Below are 23,875 nucleotides of genomic sequence, written 5' to 3'. Positions count from 1 at the left end.
AAACAAAATATGCATTAGAACAAGAATTTGAATAGAAAGAGCATTTGGATAAATGTTTTCTCTCAACACTCACTCAGATTTACTGAGCAAAACCACAGACCTTTAAACTTACCTCTGGGAATAAAATTCAAAAATTCACAAATCTATGATGTATTTCATATGCATATAATGATAATTAATTTTCTATATTTGCTTTTGGCAAAAAAGAAAATGACATATAGTGCAGATAAGTGAAATTTTTATTTTGCATTTATTTAAAAGCTATCATGTTTTCATTAAGATATATTCATCAGGCTCAACTATATAAGAAAACAATGTAGCTAAGAGCTAATTCAAAACTCGTTCTTGGATATGGACCCAAACCATTAAATTATGTGCTTAATACTAGTGGCTTATTTCCTATTTGGCAAATTATTTATGATTTCTATATACTGAATTTCAAAATGATAATAATTAAAAATGTATAAAATCAGAAACAAATTAATATATTAGGTTACCTGTTACCTGTCATTTATATAGCAGATAAACCAATTTAGTTTAAAATCAGACTTGGTAAATACCTGAAATACTAATTCAAGGTTAAAATGATGCCTAGGAAATTTAACTAGACACTAGCTGATTAGAAAAACACTTGAGATTCACTTTATTATATAAATACACAAGAACACTCTCAGCAGCACACCTATATTCTACATACATACTTCTTCCCATGTCTATATATGTATTTCACTTGCATACTATACATGGACATAAATGCACACACATGTGTATAGTATATTCTACAGACCGCTTTGGATTTTAAAGTAGTGTATGCATAGCTATTTATTTACAATGGGATAGACCATGGACATCCAATACACATGGCTATGAAAATAATAATCAATAGCAAAATATACAAAATGCAGTAAGAGAGAACATCAAGAGGCAGAGATACTGGGTGTCATCCCCGGACTCTCAAATACACACATAAGTATGATTGGAGAAAGAGAACCTAAATATTTCACTGTCAGAGAATGTAGAAAACAGCAATTCATTTCTATCTCATGTGCTTTAGGACAATGACAATTTAATACAAGGCCAGTGGATGTAAAAGAGATAAAAACTGAACAAACTGGGCCAGGGCAATCAAAGATTTTCTCCAGAGAGCAGGCTAGGGCCGGAGCTCATATGCAGTTACAACAGATCAACATTGTATTGTTTCTCTCTTCCATGAATTTGCTATGAAGCAAAATTCAGAGCAGAGCTTATCTGCTGCAATGACTTGAAACTTATACTCAATGCTCTCCTCTTATTTCTAAATGCTTGGTAGGTGATTCTGAAAAGTTTATTTGATATTAATTGCTGTCACAGAATTCATGGCTATCAACTGCCACTTGTATGACAAAGTATCAACCATAAGCACAGATTTTGATTTATTTTTATGAAATAACATAAGCAAAGCAGTCAGTGCCTAACAGCACTTAGGAAGTCAAACAAAGAAATATTTTGTTTAGTCACTAGGCTAAAACAAATGTTGAGGAATTTTTCACAAGTGATACAGACTTGAGATTAGGCATTATGCCTACCTTCCAAAAGAACGGCTTCTTCTTTGTCTGTAGTTCTTGCTGGAGTGAGGTATTGTGAAAGTATTGTTAAACAGAGTCATAGAGAAGTTACCTGCCCCCTTTGATGAATAGCACCACAGACCTAAAATTAATTGCAAAAGTATGGCCTGGCTAATGAGATGGTCCTTATCTTTTTTTAGCACAGGAAGCACAAGTATTTTTCTACTGGCTCAATATTTTACAAAAATGCCTAAAGTATTCTTAACTCAGTAAAAATATTATTCAAAGACCTCAAAGACACAAAATAACACAAATTCTAAGATCTAGAAAATTCGGAATGAAAACTAATTTCCTGTATTATTTTCTTTCTAAATCTTTATTTTCTTTTTTGCTTTGAGAAGAAGGACAACAGCAAAAAAATCTTTTCTCTGGTTTCTATTAGCATTTTTTAAAGCTGAATTACAATACCATTCTTTATAAGATGACCAATATATATCACAGGTCAGATTAAATCAAAGAAATATATCAAAGGCCGTCAATTTAGAATTAAAAAAGAAAAAGAACAATGATGCCGTATTAGGGGGAAAACACTAGAAAAATGATCATCCATGCAAGAGAATTAATGGATATCCACAAGGGCTTTGCTAATAACATGGGTTAATTACCACTGCAACACACTAGGCTCAGTAAATAAAGCAGCAGTGCCATAAACACATTAAGATGAGAAACCATCACTGTAAGAACCAGCCAACACCATCACCCTTGCCTCTGACCAGGAAATGGGAAACTGATTCCCAGCCCTTTCTGCAAAAGGAGGATTTCTAAACTTACCACCCAATGTGTATAGGGTAATACATAAATACACTGACACAAAGGGCTAGTGAGACACGGGGTGTCCAGCACTTACTCACCACTCCCATTCAACACTGATTCTCTTAACTCAGAACACTTTTTTTTTGCTTACTCCAAGGAGAAAATCATATGTTACATAATTCATACTGTCCGGATATTTCGACTATACGTAGTTTGGGATATGTAGTTATTTAATTTTTAGAGGAACAGAATTAATCTGTCCACTTAAGGGATGTGATGGGCAAGGTTACGAGACTCTACAGCTCAGGAACATTCACCCCTAAGTGCAGCCAGTTGTCACTTTCAGCAATTTACAAAGAAATCATCTGAAATCCCCTACCTTTAAGGCTGCAGGTGTTTTCAACAGATTTATAGAGAAGAAACAGGAAGAAAAGTAACATGAGCTCCATGTCTGGAGTTTAAGTATTCTTTCTTTGAAAAATCAACTTAAAGAGTCTGTTCATAGTTCTCAAATAATATCACAACTAAAGTGACTTCGGCAAGCTCCTATCTTTTTTAGAAAATTGCCTCCACTCTGATTTAGGCTTTTTGTTGTTGTTATTGTATACATTTTTCCTTCCAGCCTATGTTTATCCCATGTATGTCGACATTATAATATTACTTTTGGATAGTTGTATTTCAATTTGCTTGAGCTTTTAACAAGGTGCAATGAGGCAGAGAAAAGAATCAAAACCCTGAAGCAGAAAGAGTAAACCTTACAAAATAAAACTTGCATAGCTCCAAACAGGAATTTAAAAAAAACAAACACAAATCTGTTTAATTTTTGAGGTCTGGATTTTCATGATCAGGCTGAAATTCAAATACTAAACTGTTCCCTCCTAGCCTTGCCTGTTTTGGAGTGTTTCAATTGCCTTTCCTTCTTCCAACAGCTGTGACAACTGCTAAAACAGTCAGTAAAATTAAGTCCGCTCTATAATCCTGTAGTCAATGTTACATTTTAATCAGAGGTTGAAAGAGAACCGTGATGAGCACACTCATTTAGAATGATTAGACTGACACATATGTCAAAATGAGCAGATATATTATTTTCATCTATTTATGCTATCAGTTATTACTGCTATTAAATGTGAAACAAGCTTTCAAGTATTATGCTCTTTAATGCACTGGCACATTTCCCAAAATAAAAAAAAATACATAGTTATAGGTTAACATTTTAGGCTCTCCTAATGGTGGTCAATAAATTGCAGGAATCTTTTCAACAGCCTCCACAGCAGAAATTGTCCAATATTCTCCTCTGAAACTGCATAACTCTGGTTTCATTTCTGTGTATACACACACGTGATGGGGTTTAACTCAGCACAATTACTATGAATATTAATAGCATGTATAAATTCTGTGGTTTATTAATTGAGACAGAGAGGCAGATGCGTTACTAAGCATTAGATCTTTCTGTCTGTCCAGTGAACCACGTAACCATCAGAGCTGCATCCAAACAATAAATCTGTATTTTTTAAAGATGACTTTTAATTGAGCCAAAAAAGAAAGCTAGTTTGAATCTTGCGCCAAAGCCAAAAGGACATGTGTCCTGATTTCATTTAAATGCATTTGCTTTAAGAGGCTTATCTAAACTAATTATTCAAATTAGCTATAAGAAGTTAAATTCAAGGAAACTATTTTACATAGAAGGCTAGAGGCGGGGGGCAGATTTTTAAAGTTTGTTTTGTTTATTTATTTATGAGAGAAAGTTCCAAATTGGGTGAGCTTGTATAATGCATTCTTCCTGACATGCAGGTGTATTAAATTCTCTAGTGCTACAGCCTCAGGTGTACTAACCTTCAAACTCCACTTGAGTGGGCAGTCCTACCTTTGTTTATTTTTCATTTTTATTTTCACACAATTTAAGGTTTCTTCCTTGTAGCGTTTGCAACTGACGCAAGCACTGCCTTCCAATCTTTCGGTTCTTCCTAAGTCCATCTCCGGGCTAACACCCCTGGTGTGAGTGTGTATGCGTGCAAGCACGTCTACAGACACGCATACACACACACTCACACTCAAACACATGAGGAGCCACTGAGACTGCAAGTCACTTTTCATCTCTTGCTTAATTACAAAGCAAGGCAATATGCAGTCACTAAGGACCGCTAGTGGACATCTACCTATAATGCATGACCTCCTCCTCTCGAGGGTTTTATGTTTTCTTCACAATCTACAGAGAACTGTTTGCCAAGAGCACTCTTTTCAGAATTATAACAGTTGGTATTACTGTAACGGGAAAGCAAAGCCATATAACTGACTCAACAGAAAGAGGAGCCAGTGACAGTTACTGTGATAAACTAGTATTTTATCTTAACAGTGGGTTGAAATTAAGTTTATGACCTACTCATTTACCCAAGAATGCCTAATTTACTCCTTTTACCCCCTACTTACTCCTCCCCCATCCTGAGCGATACAAATATGTATATTTCCATGGGCATAAAGATATTCATAAATATGAATGAAACTGCATCTAAGGACAGAAATACTTTTCTGCATTTTCTGGACATGATACATGGAACAAATCCACAATCTCAGCATCGTCTGTTCAAGGAGAAATTTAAAAAGTCTCTACTGTTTCTTCTTTAGTTTTTTTTCTCCCTTTAAATATTTATAGCGTGTGAAAAATCTCATGTTACTTAATGGACTGATTTGTCAGTTAAGTGCTGACTTAATGCTAACCATGCAAATAACATTATTCTAGCCCTGGCTTGCATAGGGCTAGTTTTTAAATTGTTCTCTGAAGGAGAATTAGTAAATGTGCAATTTTGCCTCTAACTCTGCGCTGGTAAGAAATGACAGGGAGCTGAAAATATCTGTCAAGCTGCAAATACATAAGAGGCACTCAATAGTATAAACCATTTTGAATATTGTATTTAAAACATCTTTCCTTGGGAAAATGGGTCCTAGTAAAAGATGCATTTTAACAGTTCACTAAGCATTTGTGCCAAGTGCCTATTCTTAGCACCTGAATAAGAAGTGACTGTCACACAGCTGTTTTACTGACAGTCACTGAGCTTTGCCTCAAAGGTAACATTGTAGTCAGAGAACAATTCTCGACTTCCTGAATTAGGAGATCACCCTCAACACAAAAGGCACAAGACAGACACAAACAAGCACTCGTGCACATGAAATACCCAGGGCATTACCTGAATCAGGGCGCCAAGATCCATTCCGTCCACCCCCCGCACCCCCCCCCCGCCATACACACACACACACACGCACCCCCACGACGAGTTTTAAAAAGGAAAGAAAAAGGTACCTACTCTTCTTCGTAGTGCAGGGAAAAAGATTCAGGAAGGCAAAGTTCTACCGAATCCATGTGCGACCGGCAACCATTATTTGTGTACCCCCGCTATAAATCAAAGTTTCCTTGACAGAGCACAGTGCAATTAACACAAATGTTCTCCTAGTGACAAGCCTATAGGCACAGCCAGTTGGGACCAGAGCTCTCACACTCTCCTAATCAAGGACTTAAAGCCCCGATTGGAGCTTATTAATATGAAGTAGAGCTTAACATATGCAGTCCCACCGGCCCAGGCGCGCAGCCGATTGGGGGGCTGCTGCCCAATCAGGAGGGAGGCGACGGGAGGCTGCGAGGAGCCGCGGAACCAGGCAGGTACGAAGGGTGCAGAGACGCGACCCGGCTGGAAACTGAGCGCCAGAGAAAAGGGAGCGGGGACCAGAGATCCGGACGCTCCCAGTAGATACTGCGCTAGGCCCGTGCTTGCTTCCTTTTTTCTTCTCTCCTCCCGTGGGAAGCTAGAAAAGAAACCTAACTAATTTAACCCTCCAAGCCCCGGGTTGGGGCTTGGGTTTCTCACCCAAGATCTCTTTTTGCCTTGCCCAGAAGAACTCACGCAGACTCTCAGTTAATTTGGGAAAGGATTCTGCGGAAGGTAGAGAATGAAGTTTGTCCTGCCGTTGTCTGTGTTTGATTTCACCGGGGAGGGGGCTCCTGCTTATTGAGTGCTGTACTTTCTCATTGATCCGTCATCGTGTTGTCGCCTGTTTCTCTGAGCTAGACTGGGCATTAAAATATATATATATATCTCCAAGATATGACTTCTAAATTGTTCGGGCATGCGAAGTGGGAATCGTCCTCTGAGGTGGATTGCAGTTTTACACCACTACAGAAGAGGAGAGTGCCTCAATGCAATTTTCGAGAATGCCTATGTAAATTCTATGTGTAAATATTTCTTTACCCGCTCCCCCTCTTTCTACCTATAGATACACAATGCATAGCTTTGCAAAACAAAGATAAACAACTGCGGACAAATTGGCTCCTCCAGTTTCAGGAGTGGGAGACAGGGCAGCTGGGTAGCTAGTGCACTGAAAACGTCTCAGTGCATTTTGACAAAATAAAGACTGCATTTTTTTTTTTTCCCCTGTAGGGAAAGCAGTGCTAACCAGCGCACTAAAAGTGTTCTTAGTCATACATTTATTTCAGTACAAGCTTCCAAACTGGGAAACACATACAAATACATATGATTTTTACCCCAAACATCAGCTTTCAAATAAAATGTAGTTTACGTATTTGTCAATTACACATAACACACCCTGAATGCTTTAAAAAATCAACTCAGAAACATTTCATAAATCATCACACAGTTTGGTCATTATAAGGACGAGTTTCAAACAGAAGTGCTTTCTAAAGAAGACAGAATAAAAGAAGAGAAGGGTGTTTTTTCTCTAATAGTGTATAAGCCTGATTTTAGTTTCCATATAACAAAGAGTTTGCTTAAGTCCTATTTTTAAATACCGGATTTTTTTATACTAGCAAATGTACATGGGAATAGCCACCAGCTATTTATGGCAAAGAGATAACTGCTACCTTATGACCCGAAATTTTGATATAATTCAGCTCTACTGCTTACCAACCCTTTTCGTATTAAGTCTGACATGATATAAATAGTCTAATCTGTGAGATCAAAATAAATTAGTTCATATATCCAGTCTGTGTTCAATTCACTAGATCAGAATTCAACTCTTTCTTCCACCCTCTCAAATTTTCTAGGCCTTTAAAATAGAACAGCCACATTAACATTCAGAATATAAAAATGACAGACATGATTTGGTTTCCCCCACAGAAGAAAGCAATTTCCTTGCCTTGTATTTAGCCATATCTAAAGATATGGGCCTGATGCCTTTTGTTTGTGGTCTAAATGCATACAAGTTTCTACTGGAGAACTCACATAGCAAAAACTATGCCTAAGAATACTGTAGAAAGGCAGGTAGTAAAAGCTTAATTACCAGTAGCATTATGCTGTCTATATTGTTAAATGTGAACTCTGCAATTAAGATGTAAATTTGGTGGTGAGCAGTGAATTAAAAGAGCTTTGAGATGTAGGAAATCTGCAGACACCCGAGGAAAAAGAAAAAAGAGATTTGTCTGTTCAGTTGAAAATGAGACATGTAATCATTTTATAATTTAAGAAATAAATAAGGCATTTGAAAAAGAAACATGATTTTTAAAAAATACAATAAAAGAAATGCGGAAACTAATATTGCTTAAGAAAGACAGGGAAAAAAATATCTATGGTTCAAGGATTCCTATCTTGATCTGTGAATAAACTAAAATTCCCAGGGTAGTTAATCCAGTTGTATACATTTTTAAAAGAAAGGATACAGCAAATAAAATTTCCTTTCTTATTTTGTCCCGGGACATTTAAAAAAATAAAAATCATTTAACGTATTCAGTGGATCTTAATGTACTCAGCACATTCAGCTCTTGCACCTGTGCAGAATACTGTGTTCTATTCAGTTTCTTTGCATTATCATACTGTGACAGAACCTGTTTATTACTCCTTCGAAATGGCTTTTTAAAGACAAGATTTGTAGTCAGTAATTTACCGATGGACATTAAGTCACCATGTTTCCTGAGAGTTATCTTTTATTTCCTAGAATGTCTTTATTTTTCCTAGGGTACTTATTTGACCCATTCTGAACCATTTGATTTTGCTGGTATCTGTTTTTAAACATATTTAGACTCACATTCATATATAAGTCTTTTTTCTGTGCTCACAGAGATCCATGTACAAACATGCACGGTGTGATCCCCACAGATCTTTCACTAGCTATATTTCATCTATGCAAGGTGCAGTGTCCATTGAACTAGCTGCTTTCTGAACGACCAGGTTTGCAAAGCTGGTTTATTTTCCCTAGGCATCAGTGTGTCACCTCTACAAGTCAAGGACCTAAGATTATACCTACTGTCTTGAATCTAGCTTAACCAATTTAAAATTTAAAATAATATCTACTGCACTAAACTTGTGAGACAGCTTCCAGAATGTTTTATAAACACACAGCTTAGTCATCTCTAGAATCTCCCCTAGTCACAGAGTTTTTTTTCACCGTGAAGGAGGAAAGAGGATAATTACAGGAAATAAACATACCATGTGCAATATTGAGCATAAGCTTTAAAGAATCTCAACTACAAAGGATTTGGGGGGAAAATGAAACTAATGGACAGATCACCAACCCAGAATAAATAAATATATTTGCTCACCAGTCTATACACTTCACAATCTTACCACAAGGAGTCTACCCAAAGCAGGATAAATGGAACCAGACAAAAGGACCCCATGAGTGTTTCGCAAAGAATATTAACAAATTAGTTAACATCAGCCTATTAGGCATCAGACCCTGGATCCACACACAGTTTCAGTCTCTTCTTTAAACAGTGCAGTTTAATATCCAAACAACTTCATTCTTAGGTCCCAACGAAAGCACAGATGCTAAGCAGAAAATATCCTTCATTTCCGCTTGAAAGAATGAAATAGCAACAAACAAAACTCAGTGGAAACAAAAGGTAGATTCCTGTTGTCTGTAACAGACATTTTACTGTATTGAGTCGGAATCATTTTCTGAAACAGTGAATTCTTATGATGCTAGAAGGTGAGGAGAATGCTTGGTCCTGCTATCACTGCATGCTAATAGCTATTTTTCATCCCTACCTTCCTTTTCTGAAAATTAACAGGACTCATCTGTATGAAAATGTTTATAGCTGCCACATTCTTTCTGCAGCAAATCTTGATTCTATATCGCGCGTTTGCCATTTGTTAAATATTTCAAACTAAACAAGGCATTGCAAATTTAGATTTTCAAATTGCCCTGCAATCTACTTTTGCAGATCTTTCTCAAGATCATAAAACCTTTGAAAATCTGTTTAACTTTTGGAACCATCTTCCCTGCTGTCTGTGATATATTGTGTGTACTATAATATACTACAAAAAAGCAAACCAAAGACTTTTACAAACTATCATCTTTAACTCCAAAAGAAAATCCACAAGGAACATCCCTGGAAAAAGGAGCCTGAAGGACAAGCAGAGGCCTGGGCCCCAGGGTCCCCTCTGCCCCCTCATGAGCTGTGTGTCTCTGTGTCTCCTGCTTCTTCATTTGTGCTTTGAGATTTCTTTTATGCTATAACTCTGCTTAAGAAGACACCTTCCCAGTGAGAACATGAAGACTTCTTTCGAAGTCAGTATGACTACTTTATATCACCACCAAACCTCTATCCATTCATCAGACCTCATTTTCTGTTGCTTTTCATTTCTAGGGCACAGGCTTTGATATTTAAATTATTGTCTCGATTGGCAAGAAGCAATCATTTCTACTGAAAGTGATCGCTTCCACAGAGGCACTAATAAAAACCTTTCCTTTTGACAAACCTCCTGTCCTATATATCCATCCCATTCCCAAATTACCAAGTCCATGAAAAACAAAGCCCATTCTCTGGGGAGTGATTACCTCACTTTCAGAATACACAAAACTCTTTTCCCAGTGTGTTTGTGAAAGTGGGGAGAAAAAAATAAAGAATCAAAGGAAGACAGAGAAACTAGCAGAGGCAATTCGGTTTCTGTTTAATTAATTCAGGATTACTTCACTTTCATTTTGTCAAGCTAATCATATACATGGTGAAATGTCAGTAAAAATTAAATTATAAACTACAGTAGTTCCAATGGGAAAACTGGCTCTAGTTGTGTTGTATTTCTGACATACTTAACCCCCGTAAAATACCAAGTGCATTTTCTCGTATTCTACAAGCTTTCTATAATCTGCATGGCATGTATTTCCAGAGCAATAGTTAACATTTTGAGATTACATGTTAATAAATGAGTTGCAGTTATATTCTTTCCTGAATGTTAAGCACCATGAGCTAAAAGCAGAAAACATTCAAGGTCAATGTCCCGTTTTAGACCTTTGCAGGCAGCTGTAATATTATGATAATCAAGCTTAAAATATTCCTATAGAAAGAGTAAATTAGCCTTTTCACTTGAAAGATGATTATGATAAACAATAAACCTAAGAGAGGACGAAATCCCTATTTTTAAAAGCCATGAATTGTTGACTCAATCATGTGTGTGATAGTGTTGTCCAAAATAAAGTGTAGCTTCACTCTGTGAGGAGGGCAGGGGGTGGGAATGGAGAGAGAACAGGAACAGACGTGAAACAAATATGACCGATTTCAGAGGAAGCAATACTTGCTTTGATACCAGTAAAACGATCAATTTATCCATCTCAATCATTCCATTCAACACACAGTATATTTGAAGTTAAAAAAAATGGATCAATTCATGACACATGAATAAAAGCACAAAAGTTTTTTTCTTTTCCCTGATGTATACAAACAACAACACTGTTTGAAAGTTCTCTTCTCCTGCTGCTTCCATGAACTTTTTTGTCCAAATTTTCCAAGGAACAGCAATTCTTAACAAAAGTGAGATATTCAGCATCTCATGTCCATATAAACAGGCTTAAAGAGGTGATCACGCTGTTTTTGGATCTTAGAACTCTCTGACACACTTAGGAAGTTTCTTCTCACGAATGAACATATTTCATAAAAATCTGTTTCCCCTACCACGGCGAAACAGTCAGGGATGTGTGTGTTTGTCATGCATGGCAGAAGCCAGGTGACTGTGGAAAGCCTCTAGCTAGGTGGTAATAACTTACTCTGAGGTCATGCCTCGGGTTCAGATTGCAACTAGGAAGGCTGAGGCTTTGGACCTACAGTCACATCACCCACATAAGTCTCAGTTTCTTCAGCTACCAAATGGGAAGAACAATCATAGCAACCGTGTAAAAATTATGATGGGGATTACAGGAGTTTAACTGATTTAGCAGAGTATCTGATCCTAGTTGGGGGAACCATATGGTCCCGTGGGCCAAGGACGTTCTGGCTGTGCCAGTTTTCCTTCCTGGCTTAAACATTTATGGTACTCACTGCTTACACTCTCAAAAGTGCCTCAGTATAGATCATACGTTTTACAGTCATCCTTCACACAGGGAGCCCTCCATAAATGTTAACTGTATTATTTTTAAATCTCACTAAACATGAGACAGAAGAGGATGACATTGACAATTCATTTGGCTTTCGTCTTTAACTGATTCAAGGTATTTATAGAAAGGAGAATGAAGTGCAAATATTCCCCCAGTGAAACTATCAATAACTTTTACCATAAGATGATATGAACTGCTTGCTCTAATATTGCCATATATATATATATATATATATATATATATATATATATATATATAGTTTTGATGTAATGAATGGGAAAAATTAAGGTTATGAGGAAGACAGACTTGGAAGGTTAGTGATTCTACTGAACCTCCAGAGCGTTCAGTTGTACACTGTTACCAGCAGGAAGGGGAGAGAGAAATTACTCCTACCCCTTTTTTCTTCCTTTAAGACACTTCTACATCCCTTCTCCCTGGCAGGTCCGTCAATAATGCTGTTGATTTTATTACTATCCCAAGCACATGCTCATTTACCCTGGAGTGCTTTTGATCAGATACCAAGAATTCAATGTCTTCACAAGACGTTGCTCTTGTTACATTAAATGGCCGCTAACCTATGGCAGAACAGAAGGGCTAGGCCACGAGGAATTACAGGCCGAGGGACACCATGGAGATTTTGAGCTCAACCTGGTTACCTTACAGGTGAGGAAAATAAGGCTCCAGAGAGGTAAGAGCCTTAACTCAGGTTACTTACCCAGGGAGCAGAAAAGCTCTATTTGCAGAGATGTGAATGGACCTGGAGTCTGTCATACAGAGTGAAGTGCAGATGAACTTATTTCCAGGGCAGAATAGATGCAGAGGTAGAGAAAGGACATATGGACGCAGGAGGGGAAGGGGGGAGTGGGACGAATTGAGAGAGTAGCATTAACAGTATATACATGTGTATGGTAGTGGGAAAGAACTGTGGGAAGCTGCTGTACAGCACAGGGAAGTCAGCTCAGTGCTCTGTGTTGACCTGGTAAGTGGGATGGGGGTGGTGGGAGGGAGGTCCAAGAGGGAGGGGATATGTGTATACATATAGCTGATTCACTTGTTGTACAGTAGAGACTAACAACATTGTAAAACAATTATACTCCAATTAAAAAATTACATTTTCTCCCATCTCTGGTGCTTACATGTGTGCGTGCTCAGTCACTTCAGTCATGTCCGTCTCTTTGCGACCCCATGAACTGTAGCCCGCCAGGCTTCTCTGTGCTTGGGGATTCTCCAGGCAAGAATACTGGAGTGGACTGCCATTTCCTTCTCCAGGGGATCTTCCTGACCCGGGGATTGAACCCATGTCTCTTAGGTCTCCTGAATTGACAGGCGGGTTCTTTACCACTAGCGCCACCTGGGAAGCCATAGTAACAAGCTATTAATGTCACTCTAACAATTATTGACTATATTAGTAGTGCAAAGAACTCCAGCTGAGAACTGGAGCCCTCTAAGGACAATAGTCCCAAGTAAGAGTCAAGGGACATCTAATCGCAAGAGATAAATACACAAGTGTATGTCCAAACTGTCCACTGCTTCCTCCAAAAGCTTAGAAAGTCAAAAACAGCCACATTTTAAAAAAGGAAATGGGGATGAATTAGTAGAGACAAATTCTCTTTCGTCTCCCCTGGTAATTAGGTGTCCAGTAATGGAACTCAGTAAATATTCCTGTCGATGTTACAGGAACACAATGAATATGTTTTGGATGTGTAAATGAATGAACCAATGACAAGTGTTATTACTCTGTTTATTATCATTCAGTTTAAGGGAGGATGGCAAATGGAAAGACGTGGGCAAAAATGCTTTTCTGTACTTCTTGGGTGTCTTAGTTCAGCTGGACTATTAGAGTAATGTAAGGAAATTTAAAAAGATAAAGTGATTTAAATAAAGTAAATGGAGAAAAGGGAGGCAGAAAAAGACAAAAAGAAAGAAAGGATGAGCGGTCCAGGTCTGCTCTATCAAGATATTCCAGCTTTCCTCACCACTTATCCTTTGGAAAGGTAAGAACAGGCAACATGGAATGATCACTTTCTTTCTCATCTTTCTATTTTCCAAATATTCATATTGACTAAATATCAGATTGGAGAAGGAAATGGCAACATACTCAGTATCCTTGCCTGGGACATCCCAGGGACAGAGGAGCCTGGCAGACTATAGTCCGTGGGGTCACAAAGAGTCAGAAACAACTGAGTGACTAAAACAACAACAACAAACATCAGATGATGGAAAGACAATATTTATTATCAAAACAAAGGCAAGCAAACAAAGCTGCCATATTAGTACCTAAAACTAGGACCCCTGTCAGGGTAACATGAAAACATTCTCTTATTTAACCTGACAGAAATACTTTTAGAAAATCATGATATCCCAGGTATGTCCTGAAAATGACTACTTTTTAAATAAAAGCATTCAAAACTGCCTCTGGTACTCAAAATATATATATATATATATATAATGATATTAAGGATTTTAGGGTTTCCTTTTAGGAATTCTTTTAGGATTCTAATGTTTCCATAGTCAAATGTTGACAAGATCCTATGAATAGCACACATATATTGCTATGCAGTCTTAATGCCAGAGCAGCACAGAGCACTGAATACTTTCAGAAAGGTGGTGGATTTCTCTTCTTACGAGACAGGAAGAAGGGACATAATTAATCAACAGAAAAAAGCAAGATATTGCCTTTAGGCCTGTGTGTTGTGTGGTGGTTTCACTCCAAGACGAAGACTCAGATGAGGACATACAACTTTGCATCCTATCAAGAAGAGCCAGAAAGAATTTTCTAGAAAACCACACTCAAGATGCAAAAGAGAGTGAGGCAAAGAATTCCCTTCCCCTCTCCTAGTAGATTATAATACAGGAATGGTGACAGAGATGGGGACATGAGGACAATACATTAAGACCCTGGGGACTCGTATCTCGCCTGTTGTTTGTCCCCAAGTGCACAGCTCTTTGTACCACAAGCTCTATCCAATCAAACTTGGTGTTGCAGAAAAGCAAGTAACATAATTAAAGACCCCATTTTTTCTTTTTTTTCCCCCTGGAGTTCAGTTACTATTTGAATTAGAAAACTAAACAAATCAAAGACAATTTTCATTAGTGAGAAAAGAAACAGATTAATTCACCCTTCAATAAATTGGAACTCCAAACAAAAGAGAAACATTTAACAAAGGAAGAAGGTTTTTCAATCTTTATAGTTTTAAAATATAGCCAGGTAGAAAAGTTAAGCTGTTTAGGAAAAATTTCTATTTACAATAGGTAGGATATCTAATATTTTTGCTATAGTTTAATATTAACAAAAGCTGTTTCACACACATTCCTCACAGCAACTCTGTGAAGCAGGGAGAAACACTATTTTTATTATCCTCATTTTATAGATGACAAAACTGATGTCTGAAGAATTTATTTGATGGCCTAAAGACATTTGGTTGTTAGGCTGTAAAGTTAGGAGGACATGAATTTCTTGTTTTTTTAATTTCTACATCTTTTATGCTCCTAATTTCATGCTATTTCTCATATATCTTGTTTCATCCTCTTAAAGAAGACACACAGGAAATACAGAAAAGTATTCACTAGCATGCATTTTTTTACCCACCAACAAACGGTTTTTTTTCAGGAAAGTAGAATAAACTTGCTCCTACCAATGATACACCTTATTCTTCTTTTCTTACTGAGGAAACACACCTTTGGGATTCCTGATCTGTATCAGGCCCTGTGCAAGTTTCCTGGGATGAACACACACAACGCTAGTGAGAATTTAAAGTACAAAAAGGAAACCTGAAGTCTTTTCCCTTCTCTCTCACTGATTTCACTCAGAAAGCTTTGGTCTAGCTCTCCATTGATTAGTTTCTCTTCCCCAAGCTTCATGGTAATGTAGCTCTAGTCTTAACTCTAGAATGTCTAAGCCAGGGAACAAGAAAACTAAGAAGGAGCAAAACCATCCCTCATTAAAAAAAGAAGCAACCGCAATTTGCAATTTGTAAAGATTTAAATGAAATTTAAAAATCACCTTATTTGCCTGGAATGTTTCCAAGATTTCCTCATTAGTAAAAAAAATAACTGTGATCAACCTATATACTGTAATAGCCTTATCAGCATCAGCGTAGTTTTCTGAGTTACTTTACTTAATCTCTCAAATCTTTCCAGAAGGCCGCAGAAGGGGACCGCACTGCATACTGCCGGGTGGTCTTGGATCTGCGATTATTATTGCTAAGAAGATCTTAGAAGGAAACATGGCCACATTTTGCTTTCTCTATTAGCAAAGATGATTAGATGAGACAATATTAGCTTTAATGGGCTCTTTCTGTGGTTAGAGCTTTCCAGTTTGGCCCCACCATTGGCCTCATTCCATCGATTGAGCAGTTAGTCCTATTCAATTATTCAATCCCAATAGATATTTTGAGATGTACAGAATGTGAACGTAAACATTCTGTTTATTTTTTACCAGACTGAATTCATGTACTCTTACTGGGAAAAGAAAGTTACATATTCATAAATAAACTCTATAGTATTGCAAGGAAAGTGTTCCCTTGCTTATAATTCTGGCTCTCATTTGGTCAGCTACAGCATTGAATGAAGTTTAATCCATAGGATAGACAGAGCACCATTCCAGCCTTCTGAGGCTACCTGAGATGCCTCTTCCTCTCCAAGCATTCTTCAGGGGTCCCCAGGCAGAATCAATGGCTCTCTCCTCTGTGGCCCACAATGCTTTGCACTCAGGGGTCTAACTGGCTTGTATCAAGCTAGGTTGTCCTATGTCTCTGTGCTTTCCATTTAGTAACTTTCTTCTTTTAATTTTCTGGGCTCTGCCTTGTAATCTGGACATTTTAGGCTCTCCATAAACATTATCCCAAGGGACAGCTGATTTGGGCAAAAACTGTCACATTCATGCTGATTGATTTTTTTTTGGAAATGAGTTTCAATGTTTCTCTGAAGAAACCCTGTCACTGTTTTAATGGGGCTAATATATTTATTCTTCCACAATGAACTACTCACTAAATGAGACAGTATTTTGACTTATGAGGGAAGGAGGGTTGTTATTGCAGAATCCCATCCCCCTTACCCCACCCAGTGAATCAGAAGGAAAATTTGACCGTATGTTTCAGCATTCCTTAATGGCACCCCACTCCAGTATTCTTGCCTGGAAAATCCCACGGACGGAGGAACCTGGTAGGCTACAGTCCACGGGGTCGCAAAGAGTCGGACACGACTGAGTGACTTCACTTTTTTTCTTAAGACAAGGTTGTACAGTGGTGCCTCCTGCTCACCCTTGTCATCCATGAGAGAGCCTCTAGAACAACTGTTTACAAGTTTTGCATCCTTAAAATTATAATGACGAATAAATCTACACCCTTAGGTGACCTGAGTGTTTTCAGTTAAGTGAATGATTTACCCAAGAGCTTGATTCTCTGCATCATGGTACTTACCTCATCTTGAGAAAGACAACAGGAAGAAAAAATCTGAAGGGGCAGTTCCTGGTGTGTTAATGAGTAACCTTTCTAGACAATATAATACACCCCAAATCAGATGCTTCTAAAGCGTTAAATATTAATGTGAATATTGATCCCCTCAAGTTAAAATCAAGCTGGATTTTAGGTTAAGAGTAAAAAAGAAAACCTCTGAAGTTCCTGCATTTTGCCCAGAGGAGTGAGATGGGGTAGAAAGAATACTGAGGAGCAACTAAGGAGCAAGTGTTCTTTTCTGTAATCTGTGACCTTGGGGTTGGTCTTTCATCTCATTGAGTTTCCATGAATAATGGGATTGGACTAGTGCAGTGGTTCTCAAAGTGTAGATCCCAGACTAGCAGAATCCAGCTAGAAATGCAGACTCTCAGGCCCCGGCCTGGACCTACCGAGGGAGACTGGACCTGAAAAATTCGTGTTTTAACAAACCCTCGATGTGATTCTGATACCTAAACCTGAGGACCGCTGGGCTAGAGGATCACTGCGGGATGCACCATAGTGCATTTCCTTGGACTGCAAAGAGATCAAACCAGTCCATCCTAAAGGAAATCAGTCCTGAATACTCAATGGAAGGACTGATGCTGAAGCTGAAACTCCAATACTTTGGCCACCTGATGCAAAGAACTGACACTGAAAAAGACCCTGATGCTGGGAAAGATTGAAGGCAGGAGAAGGGGATGACAGAGGATGAGATGGTTGGATGGCATCACCAACTTGATGGGCGTGAGTCTGAGCAAGCTCTGGGAGTTGGTGATGGACAGGGAAGCCTGGTGTGCTGCAGTCCACGGGGTCACAAAGAGCTGGACACGACTAAGTGACTGAACTGAACTGAGGGGATACACTGAGCCTGATGAATAAAGTCACGTAACAAATGCCAAAATAAATACATACACTGTTGCTGACTAAGGCTAATTCCCAGACACTTGAACTTTCAGAATACTCTAAATTTGGTTCTTTTGCTTCACTTGTATAGGTAAACTTTTTTAACTCAGCTGTTTATGCTGCAAGATCTGAAGTAAAAGATCTTAAATTTGTCAGATAACAATACGGCAACTCTGAGAGCTGCAGGCAGTGGTTCTTTCCTTGCTTTGGGTCTGGCTTCTGCCATACTTTGTCTGGTGGATGGTGGGCTGGTAGGTTAAGTTTTCCTCTGCCTCAGTTTCCTCAATTTTAAAATAGTGACTCTAACCTCATATTATTGTTCAGAGGATTCAATGAAAAGGTCTATATATAATCAGTGGTTTGAAAAATCTTGATCCCCAGGCTACACCTCAGCCAATTAATTTATAATCTTTGGCATCAGAAGTTCTTAAATCTCCTGGTGAATTCAATATGCTGCCAAAGTTGAGACTTGAGAACCACTGGTAAATTGCTTAGCACAGGACCTGGAAGCATTATTTTACTATTACTGAACCATATAAAGGAAGTGTAAGTAGAAGTATACACTGAGATATTGGATGGCTTATGTTCAATCCTGGCTCTTAAGCTAACTGACAAGTACCTGAATTGTTTCTTCTCAGTGTTATCACTGTCAAGAACAATTAACAAGAGAGGAGAGAGGATAAAAAATACCTGCCTTGCTTACTTTGTATGATTGTTGTAAAACACAAGTGAGATCATGTAAATCCAAGAGCACTGTGAGCTACGCACATGTCAGGAAAGATTATTCTTACATGTAGCCCATAAACACTGTTTCTAACATGCAGAAATCTCAGTAGCTATGTTACATGTTAAGTCATTAAATGCAAGAGACTTCTAGATTGTCACTAGTCCTGCTGAAGGGACATCACCTTTTTTGTTGTTTAGGCCTTGATAATATCCCCAAGTCCAAGGGTAATCATAGAATGAGATCATTTGGATCCATAGTGGAGTTACCTGGGGCTTTGAAAGCTACAGACGCTTGGATCTCACCCAAACTCCCTGACTCAGACTCTCTGAGATCCACACAGTAGTATTTTGGGGAAGAGTCTACTGGTGATTCCAAACTGCAACCAACACGGAGCAAGAAAAAAAAGGTGACATGAAGCAATAGGAAAGTGCCTTCAGGTAAGCTGAAAAGCATTTGTGGGCCTCGCTTTTACGTGACGTCATGCTGAGGAACGAGAGTTCACAGATCCATCCATTTATGAAATTTCATGTGTGCAATACTGTCAAGCATCCAGGAGAAAGCAGGGAACCACGTGTTTTGTCACGGAGGTGCTGAGCAGAATTTAAAAGTCTGTCTTAACACAGTGCTTTAGACCAAAAACAGATGTGAAATAGTTAAAATATGAATGTGGGATCATAAACAATAAAATTTACTCTTCATCTTCTTCCTTAAATTCTTACGCATGGTTCCAATGGTTTTACAGCCAATGTGGCTTATTTCTCTCACAGATAATAATGGTCAAATGGAATTTAATGTGGGAGAAAAAAAAAAAAGTAGAATGAGTGGGGCAAAGTACTAAAGGGAAGTAACTAGACACCAGATCTGAGAAGTAAAAAACAGCTCCCTTATAAAGAGAAAGTTCTAGAACTTTCAAACTCCTGGCAGATTCCTAAGTATACATCCTCATATCTCATTTCTCTCTGCTTTTCCCTAGTCCGTCTATTTAGCAAAACCCTGCTGCTGCTGCTACTGCTGCTAAGTCGCTTCAGTCATGTCCGACTCGTGTGACCCCATAGACGGCAGCCCACCAGGCTCCCCCGTCCCTGGGATTCTCCAGGCAAGAACACTGGAGTGGGTTGCCATTTCCTTCTCCAATGCATGAAAGTGAAAAGTGAAAGTGAAGTTGCTCAGTCGTGTCCAACTCTTCGCAACCCCATGGACTGCAGCCTACCAGGCTCCTCCGTCCATGGGATTTTCCAGGCAAGAGTACTGGAGTGGGTGGCCATTTCCTCCTGCAGGGAATCTTCTCGACCCAGGGATGGAGCCCACATCTCCTGTACTGGCAGGTGGATTCTTTACCACTGAGCCACTGGGGAAGCCCGTCATCCTTCTAAACCTCCACTAACCAAATGCTACTGACTTCTTCCTTCTGTTTGCCTGATTTGTCCCATGACTATAAGCTTCTTGAGGATAAAACTTGTATCCTGTTCATCTTTATAAATAATCTCAGCTTCTTAGGACAAGTGCACAAAAGGTGATCTCCAAAGACACATTAAACTGAATTAAAAAGCCCCTGGCTGTAGGGAACAAGAAGGAATTTCTAATTTCTAATAAGGAAAGAATAAGCTCCAGTATTCTTGCCTGGAGAATCCCGTGGACAGAGGAGCCTGGCAGGCTATGGCCCATAGGGTCGCAGAGAGTCGGACACGACTGAAGCGGTCACGCACGCATGCAAGATGTCAGACAATTATAGCTTTAATTTTTAAATAATTTTCAATTATTAAATTAAATGTTTAATATTTTTTTCTTGGCAAATAAGCTTCCTATACATAAACTGTCTTCAGTGATCTTTCAGACTTTCTTCTTGAGGTTAAGCAGCAGAGCTGCCAAGGACGCTTGCTCAGGGGATTTTACCGGTAGGAGCTTTGAGATGATAAGGCTTGATTCTCTAGGGATTGACATATGGGGTTTATACCAGTGGTTCTCAAAGTGAACCATCAGTGTTACTTGGAAACTGACCATGTCAATTTCAGACCCTACCTGGAGAAACCCTGGGGGCGGGGCCCAGCAATCTGTATCTTATCAAATCTTCCAGGGGATTTTAACACAAGTTCAAGTTTGAGCCCCACGTCGGAGCTCAGTGGTAAAGAATCTGCTTGCCAATGCAGGAGATGCAGGTTCAATCTCTGGGTCGGGAAGATGCCCTGGAGAAGGAAATGGCTACCCACTCTAGTGTTCTTGCCTGAGACATCCCATGGACAGAGGAACCTAGCGGGCTACAGTCCATGGGGTTGCAAAGGAGTCAGATATGACTTAGCGACTGAGCAGAAGTATGGTCCAAACAAAAGGATTTAGAAGAAAAATGAAAAAAATGAACTTCTTTTCAAAGTCAGTTTCTATATGGGCCATGGAGTCCCAAACTCAGATAAGCAAGTGCTTCAGAACAAAGACATAGCTAAACTTAAAATTCCCACCTCTGGCTCCTTAAGAGAATGAGGTTTAAGATGCAGATAACAAACCTGTCTCTTTTCTATAGTCTATCCAACCAGCCACCTTCATCCTTCACCATTTTCCCTGCAGATTGCCTTCTAAATGTGGCCACATCTTAAGTCCTAACTCTGACTCCTGACCTCGGGAATGTTAGTCCCTTCTGGGCTGAAGAACACCCCTTGGATCACTGACTTGCTGTATTATGCTAGGCTTAATAGGCCTGACCTGTGCAATATTTTTTATCTGGCTATAGTCCTATCTCTAAATTCTCTATTTTGAATGAATACCGATTTTGTGACATGAAGTCTGCTATATAATGAAATGCAAACAATGAAAAGGCTAAATCAGTTTACAAAAAATCTATTTGTCAAACAGTGTGGAGATGTTCCCAATTTAGTCTGGGCTGTTCATGCAGTTCTTGATAAGGGAGTTAAAAATGTTGCTGTTCGCCGAATGAAAATAAAGGCATTTGCACCACAGATATATTTTCCTTTCAAAAGTCTTTGTTGTAACTTGTAGCTAATTAAATGCCCTCACACAAGAGATGTACACACACAGCAAAATCAGAGAATTTTCTTACAAGGGAGCTTGAGTTAAAAAAGAGAGCAAGGCTAGCTTACCACATACATCCTTATATTACATTTACATTTCTATACAGCTTCATCAGCCTGACAAAAAAAAAAGCACAAGGGGAGGCCTTTTCTGTTCACTTTTGGACTAGAGAGATTTCTAAGGCCTACAAAGGAACGTGCTTAACATTAAAAAAATAAAACGAAGAAGAAAGAAATAGTAACCCTGTCTTAGATGCCTGTAGAAAAATAATGCTTTCCACACACCTTTCTATATACCCATCAGAGGAACTAAAAAATGACTGAGAACTTTAAAAAAAGGTTCAAATTTTTTATTTGTAACTATTTTCTTCACTCCTGGAGCTTATTTGCTGGCAGAGGTGTTCTGTATTAAACTTGACATTTATTGGAGTGGTTTTGAACTTACCATGTCACACTTATCAATATGGGATTTAACATAGATTGAGATTCTTTAGTTTTTCCACCTTCTGAATGTAACTGTTTCTGGGGCAGAATTTATGTGTTAATATTCAGTTGAAAAATATTTGAATCAAATAAAAAATTAATTCTCCAATAGAACTGGCATGGAGTTATCACAGTTCCTAGCCTATTGTCTTCTCTCACAACCCTGTCCCCCTACAGGAAGGCTGTCCTGACATAATAGAATCACATGGAATGTAAAAACAGAACATTGTCCACACAGAGGAGCCATTACTAGAGAGTTGAACATTCTTTGGGGTCTGTGTGAAAGTGAAAGTGTTAGTCGCTCAGTCATGTCAATCGTGTCCGACTCTTTGTGACCTCATGGACTGTAGCTGGCCAGGCTCTTCTGTGCATGGAATTCTCTACATAAGAATACTGGAGTAGGTAGCCATTCCCTTCTCCAGGGAATCTTCCCAACTCAGGGATCGAACCCAGGTCTCCTGCACTGCAGGCAGATTCTTTATGTCCAAGCCACCACGGGTCAGTGTAATGTACAATTATTTCTTTATATCTGGTCATAATCCTATGTCACTACACACATGGGTTTCCATAGCACTGGCCCACACACCTACACATTTTTCTTCATCTGAAAACTCAGAAAGATCTCCTCTTCCCTGAAGGCATCTCTTATTGTGCCATCCTTTGGGGTTTTCATACCAGTTTGTACATAATTGTATTTCTCCTGTTAAACTGTGAGTTCCTTGAAGGTAGGAACCCTGTCTTAATTGTCTCCACAATGCTTGGAACACAGCTCAGGGTCTGACAGAGAATAAAGGTTCAACAGCTGTTTATGGAATAAAGGAGTAAACACAAACATATAAGGGCACTTGTACTTTGAATTGTGACTGTTACAAGAAAGAGTAATTTATACAACACTTTTAGTCACCAAAAAAATGCCATGCTTTTGCATAGAAGTGCTTGGAATAAATTTGTAAGTTTCTAAGACCTAGTGGTTCTAACCTCAAATCATCTCTGGGTTCTCAAAGCTTTCTGCCTGAATCTCCAACCTACTGGCTGAACTTTTCTCCCTCCATCTATCTGTGCCTTTCTAAACCAACTCACGTGGTCTTCTCAAGCACTACTGTTCCCCCGTACCCCGTGTCATCCATTGCTACAGAACAAAATCTAGATTTCTGTAACCTGAAATTCAAGTCTGTTCACAATCTGACCTAAATCCTCTTTTCTTGCATATTTCTGCTTCTAGAAACCTAGCGACAGTCATCTCAGCTTAACCTGGAAGTACTGAATAAGCTTTCTTCTTTCCAGGGTTTTTGTCCACCCCACCCCTGTATAATGCTCTTCAAAGATGTGCTATGTCTTTATAAAGTAGGTTAGAGTCTTAGGAAAGGACATCAACCATTCTGCTTGGCAGAGGGGAGAGAAGGTAGCAGGTTTTCTGAGCTAAGTCTTAAAAGATAGTTGGAGAAGGAAAGATTCATGATAAGCGAAACAATCTTCAAAGACAGAAGAAAAGCACAGAGTCATAGTTCTTCAGTAGACTGGAAGTTCCCTGAGGGCAGGAGTTGCCTGGTTCATCTTAATAATCCCAATAGTACCCACCAGAGTATCTTGCATGCAGAAGTTGACCAGCACACATTTCTTTAATGAGTCTTTATCCAT

At 38.8% G+C, this 23,875-nt stretch overlaps 1 protein-coding gene across 14 annotated transcripts in view; it reads right to left on the bottom strand.

The window, feature by feature from the left end:
• Window positions 1-23,875, bottom strand: part of ESRRG (estrogen related receptor gamma) — a 682,819-nt gene that overhangs the window by 234,209 nt on the left and 424,735 nt on the right. The window contains exon 1 of one of the 14 annotated variants that reach the window (XM_081484969.1): window positions 5,657-6,151. The exons of 11 other annotated variants lie outside the window; for them this stretch is intronic. In XM_081484969.1, coding sequence (XP_081341095.1) covers window positions 5,657-5,712 — 56 coding nt within the window. In that variant the 5' untranslated portion in view covers window positions 5,713-6,151. Of the gene's footprint in view, window positions 1-1,565; window positions 1,730-5,539; window positions 5,567-5,656; window positions 6,152-23,875 lie in introns of those variants that run through there. 2 more of the 14 variants (XM_081484973.1, XM_081484968.1) reach the window with 2 other exon arrangements.

Source organism: Giraffa tippelskirchi, chromosome 5 (assembly GCF_054371585.1).
Source record: "Giraffa tippelskirchi isolate mGirTip1 chromosome 5, T2T-mGirTip1v1.2.pri, whole genome shotgun sequence".
NCBI classification, from domain to species: Eukaryota; Metazoa; Chordata; class Mammalia; order Artiodactyla; family Giraffidae; genus Giraffa; species Giraffa tippelskirchi.
This window is presented reverse-complemented; position numbering and strand designations above follow the sequence as displayed.